The sequence below is a fragment of the Carassius auratus genome, chromosome 48, assembly GCF_003368295.1.
Source record: "Carassius auratus strain Wakin chromosome 48, ASM336829v1, whole genome shotgun sequence".
In the NCBI taxonomy this organism is placed as follows: domain Eukaryota; kingdom Metazoa; phylum Chordata; class Actinopteri; order Cypriniformes; family Cyprinidae; genus Carassius; species Carassius auratus.
This window is the reverse complement of record NC_039290.1, coordinates 4,470,568-4,486,601: the sequence shown is the minus strand read 5'-3', so window position 1 is coordinate 4,486,601 and position 16,034 is coordinate 4,470,568. Positions and strand designations below refer to the sequence as shown.

Sequence of the window (16,034 nt, the reverse complement as noted above, 5' to 3'; positions counted from 1 at the left end):
GCCCCTAGTCAAACACCACTACATCACGTAACAGAAACAAAAACATGAACAAACACTGAATGCTAACATTAACAAGGATTAATAAATGTATTGTTCCATGTTTGTTTGTGTACCACGAACAGCATATCCATGTCTTCTTCTCCATTTTAAGTGTATCTCTGTGTCAGAATTACAGCGCCACATGCTGGTCTGGCATGTAAACTACATCGGTTTTGTGTGGACGAGGATATTTCTTGAGACGAGGGAAAAAAAGATCGGGGGTCCGTCTCCGTGTGGATGGGGCCGAAGAAGTAACGGGTCCTTACGGTTATGGATAGAAATGTAGCGGAGTAAAGAGTACAATATTTGCCTCTCAAATGTAGTTGAGTAAAGTCATGAGTACTCCCCAAAAATGATACTCGAGTAAAGTACAGATCCCTCAAAACTGTACTTAAGTACTGTACTCAAGTAAATGTACTCCGTTACCTGCTGTCCAGCTCTGTATGTCATGTTAATATATTGCCATAGTTAAATTCCATAACATGCCTATTACATGTGATACCAATTTAACATGTTCGCACATAAATAAGTTCTTGCATATTTTTTTTCGTTAATTCTTAGTTTTTGCCTTGTTAATAGAAATATGAGCTAGGCATCATGTATGACAGTAAAAAATGGGATATGAGCTACAAAATGACCAGATCCTGCCATTAGCTATATAGAAGACATATCTTGTATGTATAGGGCTTATACGTGGATATGAAGAAGCAATACAGGAGACCTATATTTCCTGTATATGCACATAATGCACCTCAATTTTGCCTATATGTGGCGTATATACACATATATGCAGCATATATGCAGTATATGCAGTATATATATGGCATATATGCAGCATATATTATCATATATGTGCATATATGCAGCATATATGTGCATATACACCGCATATAGGTTTCATATATGCGCATATATCCACATATAGGTTCTTTCCATGTGGGGTGTGTCTCACAGATTTCCCTCTGCATGCAAAATGAGGAAGTACATCACAACAATATCTGCTACTAGCACCTCTTCTGCTCCCATAGAACTGAATCTTCTTTTGAAAAGGAAATGTCACTTACCACAACTTCCTTTCACAGCTACCTTAGCTTGCTAAGGGAATATTTCTTTGCAAATATTCACTCAGGATTTGGTTTGCCACAATGTATGACATAATTAGATTCTATTTATGAAGCTGAGAGGAACTGAATGTTCTAAAAGTCATTAAGCAATTTTTAATTGGATGTAAAGTGCTTTTACAACAATAAATGTTGCTATAACCACAAGTAACAATAAAACAAACAAAGCAACAAATGGTTGTTAGAAGCTAAAGTGTTTACTCGTTCAAAATGAGTCACTAGCACAGTTCAGTGCACAGTATGTACAACAGAAATGTCTCCACTCACCATGTTTCTTCAGCTGTTATGGCAGCCTTTGTGTTTTTTCTTCCCTCACTGGAACAAGAACATGAAGTTTTTTTCCGTTACCTGTGAAGGAAACTTTCTAAGTTCCACAAGAAAACATGGAATGGAATAAGACATGTACATGTACCTTACTGATTTATGCAGCCAAAATAATCTTGAGGCTTGATTACTGTTTATTGTTCTATCTTCAGGTAAAAATAATAACAATAATAATCGTAACATAAGAGGGCGCATGGTATTACTACAAACAAAAATCATGACAAAGCAAAATTAAATTTGTATAATGTTTGAGGAAAATGTGATAATGTCTGTGCAAAACTCACAGCTAAGGTGTTGTTTTAGGAGATTGTATGTATTTTGTAAGGTATTCTGTTGCTAACATGTCACTTTGTGGTCACTAGGGTTTTGGATAGTTACTATTGTCTGGTTAAAGGTTAAATAAATAAAATATATGAATAAAAATAACACTGGCTCTAGTGAGTATACCGCCAATGTCATATTGTCTAGAAAAGAACAAAACACTAGAAAAGTTTAAAACTAAACAGAAAAATCATCAACATTGACATTCAGCATACTATTAAGTTTTTTCTGCAAGAAACATATTTCCCAATTGTCAACCAGTCTCTTTTTCCCAAGTTCTTAACTTGCACGTGCAATTTACAAGTGCATAAAATGACAAAAAGTACCTTTCCATCATTCCTGAGTCACATTTTTACAGCTTTACTTCTCTCCCCACGTTAAGTTGTCCTCCATTCAATGTGTTCCACAGGGAGGTGTTAAATCTATTCTGAGTGTGGATGCTGGAGTGCAGATGTGTCAATGGGAGACTGTTGTATCATTCTTCTGAATAAAGCTAATTCGGATTCCCTTTGTAAGAATCACAGAATTCCCTCAGGCTGCGATTATGAAGGAAAACAGTGTGGCTCATCAGACTTTGTGAAGCTCTAAAGATGGTGAGCTTGATGTGGTCAGAGACTGTTGTTTTTTAATTAAATGTTTTTTTAGATATACAGACCGATGATTCCCTTTAATAGCATAGTGCTTTGGTGGCCACTGATCTATAATTCATTTTTAGTCAAGTCACTCTAATAGGATAATGCTTAAATGAGGCCTGTTTCATACCTCATACAAGAGCAGCACTAAAACATTTTCTGTGCCCATAATAACATCATTCACAGTCACACTGCCCGTGAAAGCAGCTCGAGCTTCTCTGTGGAGCCTAATTGCCATATGTGTATATAAAAGACATTTGGTGTAAATATTGCACTCCCTTAAAATAACCTCATCTTTAAAAAAAGTTTTCCTATATTTTTTTCTAAATTGTATTGTAGTTTGTATGGTTAATATTAATGTAATTGTGAGCAAACTACAGTTTAACAAAAGGTAATTCAGCCTGCACAAGGGGAAATTTTCTCCGATCCGGCCCTCCACCTTAAATGAGTCTTTGTTAATGTATATTTTGTATGTAAATGTAGTATTTTAATAAAAAAATTAGTTGCTTGCTTAGTAATCAGATTAGTCAAATAAAACGACTCACATTGAAAAGCTGGAAAAAGACAAATAGTAATGTTAGTCAACAAAACCGTATAATGATTATAATTATAATACAAAAAAAAAATATTGTAAATAAAAAATTGACTAAAAAGCAAAAGACACGAACTCAAGGGTAATAAAGTCTTTTTCAGTAACAAGGGGTAAAAAAATATTTTTTCCTGTAAATGTGATCAATTTTAAGACTGGTGCTCTGAATCATTTTTCACCCATAACTCTGCTTTTGCCACGTCATATTAAAGGATGTTGTTGTTATCTGAAAGCATTATGTGTGTTCCTGACAAAATTCTTCAGGTTATCTACGCAAAGCTGCTACTGAATGTTCAAGTGTTCTTATTCACATCATTCTGTTTAGTTATTCAGCAAAACCACGTTAACACTTTGGCATTTCCTTACCATTGCATTGTATTGTACAGTCATTTGTTCTACCACTATCTGCATTCCTTCAGCTCTTCCGGCTTTTGGAAGCACGGCACAATGGTGAAGCCGAGAAAGGAAGTGATGGATGACTGACAAATCTTCCTTACCACTTCTTATAATGCTCAGATCCTGGAATGGTGATATATTAGTGCCATGCATGCAGCAAAAATATGAAAGAAGTGCTGGTTTGTATTCCTTCAGAATTAAAGTAAGTCAATGTTTTACATAGATGTGTGTCTTTCAAATGTAGATGTTTTACAATACCCATCAAAATGAATAAGTGAATAGCAAATTGCAGTGGCTGGGGACATCCTTAAAGGACAACACAACATTTTAGCAATATTTAGGCTGTGTGTGGCAATGTTTTCCACTGCTAATGCATACAGGAAGAGAATACAGACACCCCTGAGACAAAGAGTCACTTGGTCACTGTACCCACCAAGCTGTTTCCTCCCATTCAGGGTATACAGGAAAATGTCATTGTTCTCCAGGCAAGACATTAAGTGATGTTGAAAAGATAGTCGCCAGTTTTATTACTGAGCGACAAAACAGATACACTACAGACTTAACTTAAGTTGGCATGTTTAACGGTCAAAGGCTTAATGCCGTCCTCTACCATTTCCTATAATTAAACGTGCACAAGAAGGCATAATGAACATTGAAATAAGCCTGGTCTTTCCCTAAGATGAAATTCTTCACCAGAATGTCAGCAACTTTCTTCAGGCCATTCCTTCCTCTTTCATTCTGAATAACTGTGTGGAACATTAGAGACGTTCATGTGTTTATTGAAAGCCCTGTATGGTTTCACAACACGTTGGTGATGCTATCATCATTACTCACATTCTTTAACCAAAACTCTTTTTGCAAACATCAAAATGATAAATGACTGAAGGTGAGAAAGCTGAGCTGAAAAACTGGCTGGTTTCTGCTGGTTTTACAGTGGTCATCTGGGGTGTGAATAAACAGAAGATTACTACAAACAGTGATGTGTTGAGAATCTTCCGAAGGCTTGGTAGGCCTCATATTTGACATCATTAAATACAAAGACATATAGTTCTGGAGTTCATCTACAACTACATTTCCTGGATCTGCCATGGATTAATTTTGGTTCAACACCAAAGAACAAGGACATACAGTGAACAAGGTAGAAGAGAAGATGCTTAGATCTGCTTCACTCATGGGAGAGTTTCGCCCTCTAGTGGAACGGTGCGCTTTGTGCTAAATGCAAAGTGGAATTTTTCACGTGACTTGTTCCTTCCCTCAAACCATTTGCTCTCAAAACGTGTCAAGTTCCAAGAATGTGGTCGTTTTAAAAAGATTTACTCGATTTTCTATAAAAATGTGATTAATAATTAATATTTTCAATTGAATTACCTCAAACTAAGTTACTAAAAATCATAACATTTTGTAGGTAAATAAATTACGGATGAGCTGGGAGTGTATTTAACAGGCGACAACGGTACAAGATTTAATATTATTTTACCGCACGTGAATTGATACTAGAGAAAATATGTGTGTGTGTGTGTGTGTGTGTGTATATATATATATAATTATTATTATTATTTTGAGGTAAGTTATTTTTTTTATTTTTTTTTTTTAAGGTAAGTTACGTACGATTCAGTTATTTTCTCTCGGTTTAGTTCGTATTGAATCCGGGCCATTCCTGTGCTGTAAGGTAACTTTGATTAACTCATGAATGCTGCGGATATATAATTTGATGCAACTTAACAAGCTCACATTGAAGATGGACACAGTTGTTTTCTTTATTTTAGATTTTATTTCACTCACATTTTCATATAAAACTTTGTATGTTTTATCTCCTCTGTAGGCAACAGTTAGCATAAGTCACTCTTACAGCGTACAATTCACGTCCATTCAGCCTTATTAGATGCTGTACAGCACCTCTAACACACACACACACACACACACAACAAATAATCACATACTGCCATAATGTAAGTTCAGTTACTGTAGTGGTCTCAAATCTGAGTTCTTAAAAATGAGGTGATATGGAAAACAAAAAAATACATCTGACTAAAAAGATATTTAGCATTACAGCTACGTTAGCACGTGCAACATTCAAGCCTCCTTTTAAAGGCATTGGGTTTTAGACCAATGGACGGGTGGATGTTCATAATTATGTCAAAAATATGAACAACAAACAAGAGTCTCAGTTTGGTCAAAATCAGGCCCTTCGACCACCATTTTTAAGGACAAGTCCATTTCTAGCTCAGACACTGCTACAAACTAATTTGAGTGCAGGTGGCGTATTTTTCTTATGTTCAACATAAAAACAGAAATAAAACACACATAGCCTATACATTAAGATAATTCAGTAAACTGAAACAAAGAGACATGATAACATACAATGAGGCAAAAACGAATTAAGAAAAACTATAAAAGAAAAAAAATACTTCTCGTTTGATTGGTCATTTGCAAAATTATTGCAGATTTAGATTTGAATCAACCTTAATGCTTTACAATGTTAGGTCATATGAGGATGCAATCATGCTAACAAATTCATGATTAACCTCAAATGCTCTATTTTAGCTAATATGATCACATAATGAAGCATCTCCTTTACTCATGAATTAAGGGTGTTGTAAGGATGAGTAAACTTGAAGCAGTGCGATAACAGCAACATTTGCATTTACAACCAACTGTGTGGATTTTTAACGTCTCTTTTTTCTCTCTCTCTACATATATTCTACATATAGTGTTAATATTAATATGCAAAAACTAAAATAAGAGCACGGTTTGAAATATGATGACCTCATACTGCACTTAAAAACAGGTTCATCTCACAAATCAGCATGAATCTTTCTGGCACACATACAAACACTCATACATACTGCAAAAGGACAATTTTCTTGGGTTCCTTACATTTAAATAATTTATCAACATCACAAAACTCATACTATTGAAGACATCATTTTTTATGTAACCAATCATATGACTACTTTGTCTTTAAAATTAAACCGAATTGAACAGAAACAACTTTAACAGAAAGTATCTTAAGTAATTGTTTTACAAACTTAACATTATCCATATTCTAAAACAAGGGATGAGAGAGGAATGGACTATAAAAATACAACAGAAAAGAAGAGGAAGGATAAAGAGGTGCGATAGATGGCCTTCACATAGTTTAAATGTGGGTTTGGACATTTAAAATGAGGTGCAATGTTTACAAAATTATAATCAGCCTAACTTAAAACTAAAAACTGTGGCCCTAGTAGTGAGATGAACTAAAAAGGCTAATGAGTAAATCAAAATTACAATATATAGTCTCCTCAAGATCTTCTTTGACTTGCCATACAGCACATAAATGCCTACATGATGTATAAGATCACCTTGGATTTTAAGTACTGGGTTTAAATGTTAAAATTATATGGGACAATCTCACAAAATATGTTAAGAACAACACAGTGCATAATTTTTGCACAAAATAAGCAATTACATTTTAAAAATCTAAAGTAAATGTTTGCATTGTGTCATTGTAAATTAAACAGATTTTCACCCAACGTTCTTATTTCTGTTGTTATTGTTGTAAAAATGATTGTAGATGACAATACTCCTTGTCCTCGCCCTAACAATACAAAGCGGTGGTAAATAAATAAATGTCCATGAATTGGGACGTTAGGCTATAGCTTCAAATGGTGTCAGGTCAAGACTATGATAAATCAGTAAAGAACTACTGTGCAGATGGATTGCACATTTATTAATCTTCCCGATCCCCTCTCAGCAACTTCAAACAAATCAAGTTTTCAACGTGCATACAGAGAACAAGTAGCTTTTTCACTCATCTTCATGCTAGCTCTTAGCAAAGCACTTGTACAGTACATGAAAACCAAGTATTTCCTGGATTCTTGGGTCTATTCACAGGAAGGATGCTACAAACAACACCCTCTTCTAAAATTAGCAACCCCTTTAGTTAGCATTATCCATATGCTTATTACTAATGTTGTATTCACGTCCTGGAAGAATTCCCACTATTATAGGATTCCAAGTATTAAAAACTATTCAAAGCCTTTGGAATATTTAGCAATTACAACTCTTGAACCTATTAATTTTATAAAAGGTCCATTCCAAGGTTAATGTAGTGATTTTTTTTGTTGTTGTTGTTATAAGCAACAAAGCTGTGCGTGAATAAATTTTGGCGTTATGAGCATCGTTACAGAAACCGTATGAACAGCTGAGAGTTTTCATCTCATAACTGTGGTAATTTGAACACATGAGCAAAGCTTCAGTATGTACCATTCCTGACGGTGCCATTTAGTTGTTGGAGTGCAGTATCGTAAACTCTACAAACTGGAAAATCCATACAAAGGCGCTGGATAATCCTGAAAATGCTTGTTCCTCGACATAAAGGCCACTTTTTCCCCACTAGCATCAAGTAATAAACGGATACCATATTAGAAAGACAAATACTTGCTGTCAGGATCTCTGCTTTTCTTGAGTTTTTTTTTTCATTTTTTTTTTATAAATTATTCTATTTTTCATTTTTTTAATAACTTATTTTACCATGGACAACCTACTTCAAACACAGTACATGCTCAACTCCAGCTAAATTGGATACAAACCCATGAAGGTAACTTGTTTCTTTAACGTGTAATAACATTATGCAGTCATGTAACATATCGCACTGTTTGGAGTAGGCTCTCTATGAATTTAATGACTAACTTGTGCAAAACATCTGCAGAGGTGATGGGCTCTACACTTCTGGAGGAAGTTGTACTGCCTTTTCCTCCAGTGACAGGCACTTCTCAGCGCTTTCCTTTTCATTTGAGGCCTGTTCAGGACAAAGTTGTTCTTCGTCCCCATTCTCGAGAGGTGGAGGTACTTCAACAGACAAGCTCTTGGCCGAATCCTGCCTGCAGGTTTCTTGTTTTTGCCGTTCACTCTCCATATCTGGATCCCCACCTTCGCTCACCACCTCCTCTACTTGCGCAGGAAGTGTCTCAAAGGTTGCGGTCTCTACATGACCTACCTGATAATAGAGGACAGAAGCAGGATCTTTGAGCAGCCTCTGCTCGGTCTGTTCATCTGCATGGTTCTCTGTAATACACAGCAGGGTGGCACCTTCAGGAAAAGGCCCTTCTAGAAGGACTCCCTCAACACCTTCCATGCCCTCTATCCCAGCTTGGCTGTTAAGGGCGCCCTGCAGGAGGCAAAGGGTTGGCTCAGAGGTGTGCGCCTCCTCGACCTGATGCTCTTCTTGTTCCAGTCTCCTTTCCCATTCCTCCGCACTCTGTAGATGAAGCACAGCGGTTTCATTCTCTCGCTCCAGGCTGTCGCACTGCTCATCTTGCAGCTCCTGAACACCTTGGCTTTCCACCTCCACATCGGAGTCCAAGGGAGAAAGAGACAGAGATGGCGAGGAGACTAACTCGATCTCTTCCCCACAATCCCCTCCAGACCTAACACCCAACAGGCTTCTCTTTTCCAGGTCAAGTTTCATGATAGTGTGAAGATAGTGGGTACGCACACGAAGAGGGTTGAACTCAACGCGGCCAGCTGTATTACCACAACCGTCGTGGGTGCAGCCACATGGAAAGGACATCCGATCCACCTTTGGAAAAAGGTACAAGATAAAGAGCACGTCCTTTTATTTGAATAGGCAAATAGACCAAATCTAGGGGTGTCTGTTCCTGCTTCTGGAGGACCACCTTCCAGCATAGCTCCAGTCCCAATTAAACACACCTGAATCAGCAACTCAAGTTCCTAAGGATCACTAGAAATATTCAGGCAGGTGTGCTCAAGCTAACTCTACAGGATGGTGGCCCTCAAGGAGTAGGATGGTACACCCCTGGGTGAACTGGAGACAGCTTGATAGTAAAATGTCTAACTTCTGAGACTACCAAGTGCCGTACCTGGCACTTAATTCCAGCTTGGCTGCATCTGCAGTGCCGAGGGTCGCAGTAGAAGCGGCAGTCACAACCACATTCCTCCCGGGACAAACGTATGGAACGCAGCTCAGCCTTTTCTCTGGCATCTATACGGGCAATTCCTGAGGCCCTCAGTAGTGCCCGACGCCTCTTGGTTGGAAGAGGCTGCAGGAAGAAGCAATCGTCTACCTCTACACGCTCAACGTCCAGATCCTCATCGGATATGTCATCCAGGGTAAGCAACTCAGCTTCGGGGCAATCCACAGTTCCATTCCGTGTCAGCTGGGAAAAGTCAGGTAAAAGAGATCTTAAAATCAAAACAAAATGGCTACCCTACAGCAAGAACAGAATCATGTAGGAACAACAGAAGCTAGAACAGAACAAAAGAAGCTAGAACAGAACAATGACAAACAACTAACCTTTAACTTGCGAGCATTGAGTTTTTCTTGCCGTAGATGTTGACGCAGCACATGCTTGTGGCTGCTCTCTTGTTCTCGTGCAAACTCGCCAAGGGTGTAATGTCGTATAGTACAGTGATGGCGTGCCATGCCCAGGGAGCTGCCACCCTGACTGGGCACACTGGTAAAGCCCTGCCTTCTGGAGAAGTAATAGACTGTCACTGCATCAAAGCGTACCTGCTTACGACCAAAAGATGCTTTGTGTCTTCTGAGAATGGAGTGGGCTATAGAAACAAGATAAAGAGATCATGTAAACAATAATGTTTTGGTCTATTGCTTTAGTACTCAACCTACACCTCTCACTTTATCCCAAAATGGTGTTTAAGAGTTTTTCATCTCAAGGTTTGCTGCATTAGCCACAATGACCAAGTAAGACATGTTCGTTGGTCCTTGAAAAGCATTTCTATAAAGGAAAACTAAACCTTACTCTGACCCCTATTCATAACCTTTGACTAACATCTGTGGGAAATAATTAATTGATAAGTATATATTTTTCCATAGCTACAGTGCAAGACTAACCCTACCCTTAAACCTACACCTAAATCTGATTGTTTAAAAGCATTGTTGCTCCATTCTGACAACAATGTTGGTCCAGAAACATCTATGGATGAGGGTAGGGCTGTCACGATAACAAATTTTGCTGGACGATAAATTGTCCAAGAAATTATCGCAATAAACAATAATATTGTCGTTCTAAGACTAGTTTCAACTAATATAATGGTAATGGCATAATAACGCAGGTACATCTTTTCAAAGATCAATAAACTTTTATTTTATGGCAGATTCAGAGCAAGAAATACCAACATGTTGACTTTGTGTGGCTTAAAATTAATTAATTTTGTATATTATTTTTATATGCCAGTTAGGGATGCTCGTATTAATGTAAAACTAAGTAAATAAGCTTATTAAGAAGCTATTGCACTTGGCGCTGAAATGTTATGATTTGCAATTGCTGCAATAGTGGAATTGTTATATGTGTAATTAGCTCAGGGGCTAGGAACAAAAAAACGCTCCTTCATAACTTACGTCCAAGACGTTGTTATAATAATGAAATTATAAGGCTAACTTGTGGTGTGCTCTTACGTGTGAGAGAGCTGGAGGGAGCATTGAGACTGTCGCAGCTATCAGCGCTGTCACTGCAAGAGATGTCATCATCCGAATCTTTGGGTGTGGAACACGGCGAGCCACTGTCCACCTCCTCGAATCTGCGCTTCAGGCCACGAGATGACACTGTCTCCATGGAAACCCTGCGTCTGGAGGCATTATAGATTAGGTAAAAGCTTTGTCTGACAGACTGAAAGAATATTACTGGCAAAATGTAAAAACATAAACGATCATGATTTAAGAGTTTGCATAGCCAGTAGGATATGTATGTCCAAGAGTGGCAGTTTTACTTGAACGCTTCTAAATGCACATTCTTATACAATTTATATAATAAACAACCAAAAATACTGTACGTATTTTATATATATATATATATATATACTGGAATATATATAATTTTTTGTAAATCAATTTGGTGCGGATCTTAATTGCTTATATTGTAATATTATAAGTATTCTATATATTGTTTTTTACTTTAACATTAATAACTATTACCTTTTTAAAACTAAACTGTAATTTTTCAAATAGTGTTAGATTTATGATTTTAAGTTTTACAAAATAAATAAATTAAAAATTAATTGATTAACACTATGACAAGGAAAAACAAGTGAAACTTGGCAAGTAACAGAGATTAATCAATCAACGCCTGCAGTGCTAAATAAAAATACCTCATTCTGGGAGGTCAAAGTGACCAAATATAACATGCAATCAAAAAAAGGCCACATTCAACAATCTGGAAGCTTAGGCAACATTACCTATTTTGCTACCTAATCCTTGACATTCACTTTCTCCATCCAGCATGAAAGTCCTGCTTAAAAATCATGAAGCCCGCAAACGTCACCATGGTAACTGGTTTAAAGCAACAGCCATGGAAAAACTGCTTCCACATTTTGGGTCTCTTTCACCTCCATTAAAACCGTTGGAGCCTTACAAACAACAAGCCTTTGCAAGCCGATGACAAGACCGGTTCAGTCAAACCAGAGAGGTCACTCAAGGCCGAGTCGGGATGTTTGATCAGACCACCTCCTTAGCCCGAGGGAGCGGTGTAATACAACTTCTTTAAACAGCTCCATGCCTGATTTATTTCATGATTAAACACTATTTTTAAACAGTCAGTGGCATTTTGCTGGTTTAAATGAGAACAGTTTGGCAGTGGCTTTGAGGAAAAATCAACTTTTTCCATGTCAAGGAGAAAAAAGATGACTTGTGAATTATGACTGACAATTAAACTCAAAGCATAATGGATTTAGTCCCACAGATTTGTGAAATCCATAATAAATGGATTTGTTTTATGGAAATAGCATTAGCCTGACCCAGCTTGGGCATATGAATGTCTTATTTATACATTTTTCATTCATTCAATAATCTGGCCTGGTAGTCTTGAATTCCATGCACATTCATGCCAATTACTGATCGCTGGCAAAGAATTAATTACAACTTTGAAGCATCAAAAACAGCTGCAACAAACATCAGGATGATGAAATGAAAGCTGCCCAATTGAGTATCCACTGCTGTACACATCATTGTCTGACACACAAGGCGATGCTCTAGAAACTAGAAATGCTAAGAAATAAGTCCATTTTTGCCCGCTGTGAAACTGACCTCGCTTTCATGTGTACCTTTTATAATTAATGCTACCGTGGTGATGCAGTAAAATACACAGAAATTATGTGGTGATGTACAAGTAAGCCACTAGCACAGTGTAATACAGTATGGCAATTACTGTGCATTCAGTGAAGCGTGCCAAGATTTCTCCTCGGACTCAAAGCCAAACTTAAATCATGTCACTACTGGTCACCATCATGTGCACTCACAGTGTCTTAAAAGCGTATGGTCTAACATACATATGCATATGCTAAAGCAATACACTTATATGCAAGCAATGACAAAAGAAAGCTTTGCAATGGTACCAAACCAAAAGATCTGCAAAGGTTATTAATAAACATCTCATCCCAACCCAAAATGGTGGAGAGGTTTAGGTAGATCACATGTATATAAAACCTAAATAAATAAAACAGCTGAGCAAGTTTGGTATAACAATTAGTGGTCGACCGATATTTCACCAAGGCCGATATATCAGCCATATTTTGGCCTTTTTCAAATATCGGCATTGGCCCATTCGTTTTTCTGCTTGGCCGATGTGTTCGAGGTGAGACCTTTATTTTGACAGCACTGGGAGCGGCAGCGCCTGAGCGCACACAGTGCTCTCACACTCTCTCTCCTTCGTCGTCATCGTTAACAGTTCTGTCTAATACGGATAGAAGTCTGTCTAATAATCAGAACGGTATTATAACGATTGTTTTTATATTAGTTCTAGTAGTAAAAGAAAGCAAACATTATACTTTCTTGTTTGAAGTCAGCATGAAGCACTTACACAATTTAAACAAATCTTTAAATGACTAATGAACATTTAATTTCATTCGTGATGGTCAGTACAACTTGAATGCTTTAAACTTTGAAGTCATGATTTCAAACTATTCTGTGCTTTATGCTTTTGCCCGCTGTCATATTCATGTCATTTTCTGTGTGTGCTGTATGTAAGATGAGGGTTACCCTGGCTTTATTTGAAAAATACAATTCCCAATGCACACAAACTTCCCAGAATACTGAGTGCCCTGTTGGTTACAGTGTTAACTTTCTTTTTAATTATATTTTTATTAAATATTTATTTGTGAAAAATACTGTCATCTAAAGTATGTTTCTTTCACACATTTATTTTTTAACCCATTGTCAAAAGATTTAAACTTTCTTAAATATTAATTATAATAAAACAAAAAAAATATCTGCTTTATATCGGGCCCCTGCTTTACAAGATATTGGCATTGGCTGTCAAAAAACAATCTGTCAACCACTAATAACACTGAATACTTTTCAAATGAAAATTATTAGATTGTGTATTTAGGATAAGAAAATGTTTGCATATTCCAAAGATGTCCTGTGGCTTGGTGGTAGAGCATTGCCTTAGCACTGCAAAAGGTTGTGGGTTCAGTTCCCAGGGAACACACATACTGGTTTAAAAAATAATTAATAAATAAATAAATAAATAAAATAATGTATATCCTGAATGCACTCAAAGTCACTTTGGATAAAAGTGTCTGCTAAATGTAATATCCACAAGGATATATGAAGGAAATGGAGACAAACTAACTCGTTTCTGAATGCAGCAAAGGTCATTTAAAAGCAGAGAAGCAACTGCGAAGCTGAAATATGTTTGCATACCTCCTGACACACATTCAGTGGCCTATTTGAGGCGAAGTGTGAATAATTACCTTACAGTACTGACTACACATCAGCTTGTTTGACTGGTCTGCACTGAAATAGCTTGTCCTAGACATATGACACATAAACATCACTAAATCTGCACCGGTGACATTGCAGTTTCTGGAAATGCAAACATTATTCCCATTCCATGGACGCATCCATGCACCACTTCTATGCACAATCTGAAGATGTTATTTAAAGAGGTTTAGCAAAAGCAAAAAAAAGGAGTGGAGTATTTAATACAATATTGTATCACATTTACAAAACATGTACTTCATACAATATGCACACTGTTTTAAAACATCACTGCATCATACACTGCACTGGTATAATTTATTCCTTTAAACTAACTAGTATATAATTTTATTTTAATAGTGTTTAAGAAATATTAGTAAAGAAACAAATTGCAAATATTTGTCAGTTAATTCTGAAGAGATCTACAGTTCTGTGTGTTAATTAAAATAACAATTAAGTACTAGTGATTCTGGTACAAATACTGGTGATTAAGAAGTAACTAATATAGTACTAGCAACAAATCCAGTAAAATAATAAGTTAAAGCTCATATTTCTATAGAACGCTATTCCAAAAACGGTTACCAGTACTAGATTAATAGCTATTAGCAAAGAAAGAGTGTGCAATGAAACACTACTAGTAAAATAAGCAATAGGAAGTGCTAGTGAAACATAAGACACTGGTTCTTTTAAAGGAATATGACTAAATGTTGAAAAGGCTTGCCATAATGCATCCCGCTATGATTTGGATGACACATCACATATGATCTATCCCATGATTTTGTATTCTTTACTATAAAAAGCAGACAGAGGGTCTTATGACAGAGCAGAAAATGCTGTGTTGCAACCGGTCTAATGATCAACCAATTTTTACTAGTTTTTTTCCTCGTAGGCTGGGCTGTATGAGAAAGACAGGCAGAAGTGAAACACAAAACCTTTCTCATAGGCTTACCTTAGGCAGAAACAGAGAGCCTTTAAACCGGCGAAGCTGTCGCTCGATCAGTGCTTCCTTAATTTAGACCTTTTTTTTTTTCTTTGGGGATTTTGAGCCTATTTCAGCTTTAGACTTCCACAAGGTTACAAGATGACAGACAAAAACGACTTCAGCCCATCGAAATGGACAGAACAATAGAGAAATAGCAGTTTCTTCACGAAGATATAGTGGTGTCCGAACATTTAAGCATCGTAAACAATAGATTTTAGTCTTGCCATAGACTATAAATGGGGGTTTTGTGTATCAAGAAGGCTATGCGGGCATTCAACGTTGCAGTCAAGCTCTGTAAAAATTAAAAACGGGGCAGACGAAGGCAGACAATGACAATTTTCATTAAAAAAAATTTACTAATCCCGGCGCAGATGCATCAAATAAATGCAGATAAAATATTTAAGTGATCCTTAAAACCAAATAGACCAAATAGAGCCGAGACTTCGGGGTTTTTCCACTCCGGATAAGTGGTTGTGTTCTGCGCTACGTTTAGCCAAATCGCAACGTTATATTTCCACCCCGAAGGAAAGAAGAAAGAAAAAAAATGATGTGTAGTATCTGTCGGCCCGAGGACCCTACGGGCCTCTCTTCTGCCCCGGTTTGTTACAACGTAACAATAGAGGAAGGAATGCCACACGGGACACATATATACTTATTGTGACGTCAGGGACGTGCCGGCTTAAAGCCTGCCGGGAAATGTAGTTCTAGAGTGCCTTTTGTTAGCATGGGAAGGTACGCTGTCTTGTTCGACAGGAAAACGGATACTGTTTTTCTAAGTGGTTATATTTGGGAACAAGGTGTGTGTAACAATAAAGGGCAACTGTATCGCAAACAAACGTCCCATTTGTGCCATTTATGCTAGGCTAGCTGGGCCCATTTGTAGTCCTCGCTTTGGTTTCTTTAGTTTTGTTTT

General features: G+C 37.1%; 1 protein-coding gene across 1 annotated transcript; it reads right to left on the bottom strand.

Moving 5' to 3' along the window:
• Nucleotides 1-5,173: 5,173 nt before the first annotated feature.
• On the bottom strand, nt 5,174-15,749 carry LOC113065572 (cysteine/serine-rich nuclear protein 2-like). The gene is made up of 5 exons (XM_026236917.1): nt 15,089-15,749; nt 10,843-11,012; nt 9,721-9,983; nt 9,287-9,583; nt 5,174-8,985 (listed from the first exon to the last, which is right to left on the bottom strand). Exons 2-5 carry the CDS (start codon nt 10,997-10,999, stop codon nt 8,128-8,130), a joined length of 1,575 nt encoding a protein of 524 aa, XP_026092702.1. The 5' UTR covers nt 11,000-11,012; nt 15,089-15,749; the 3' UTR covers nt 5,174-8,127.
• Between the last annotated feature and the right edge of the window lie 285 nt (nt 15,750-16,034).

Coding starts and splice junctions, on each gene's coding strand:
- LOC113065572 (XM_026236917.1), bottom strand. CDS start 10,999: ATGGAGACAGTGTCATCTCGTGGCCTGAAGCGCAGATTCGAGGAGGTG. Junction 9,984..10,842: donor TCCCTCCAGCTCTCTCACAC/GTAAGAGCACAC, acceptor TTGTTTCTATAG/CCCACTCCATTCTCAGAAGA. Junction 9,584..9,720: donor TCAATGCTCGCAAGTTAAAG/GTTAGTTGTTTG, acceptor GACTTTTCCCAG/CTGACACGGAATGGAACTGT.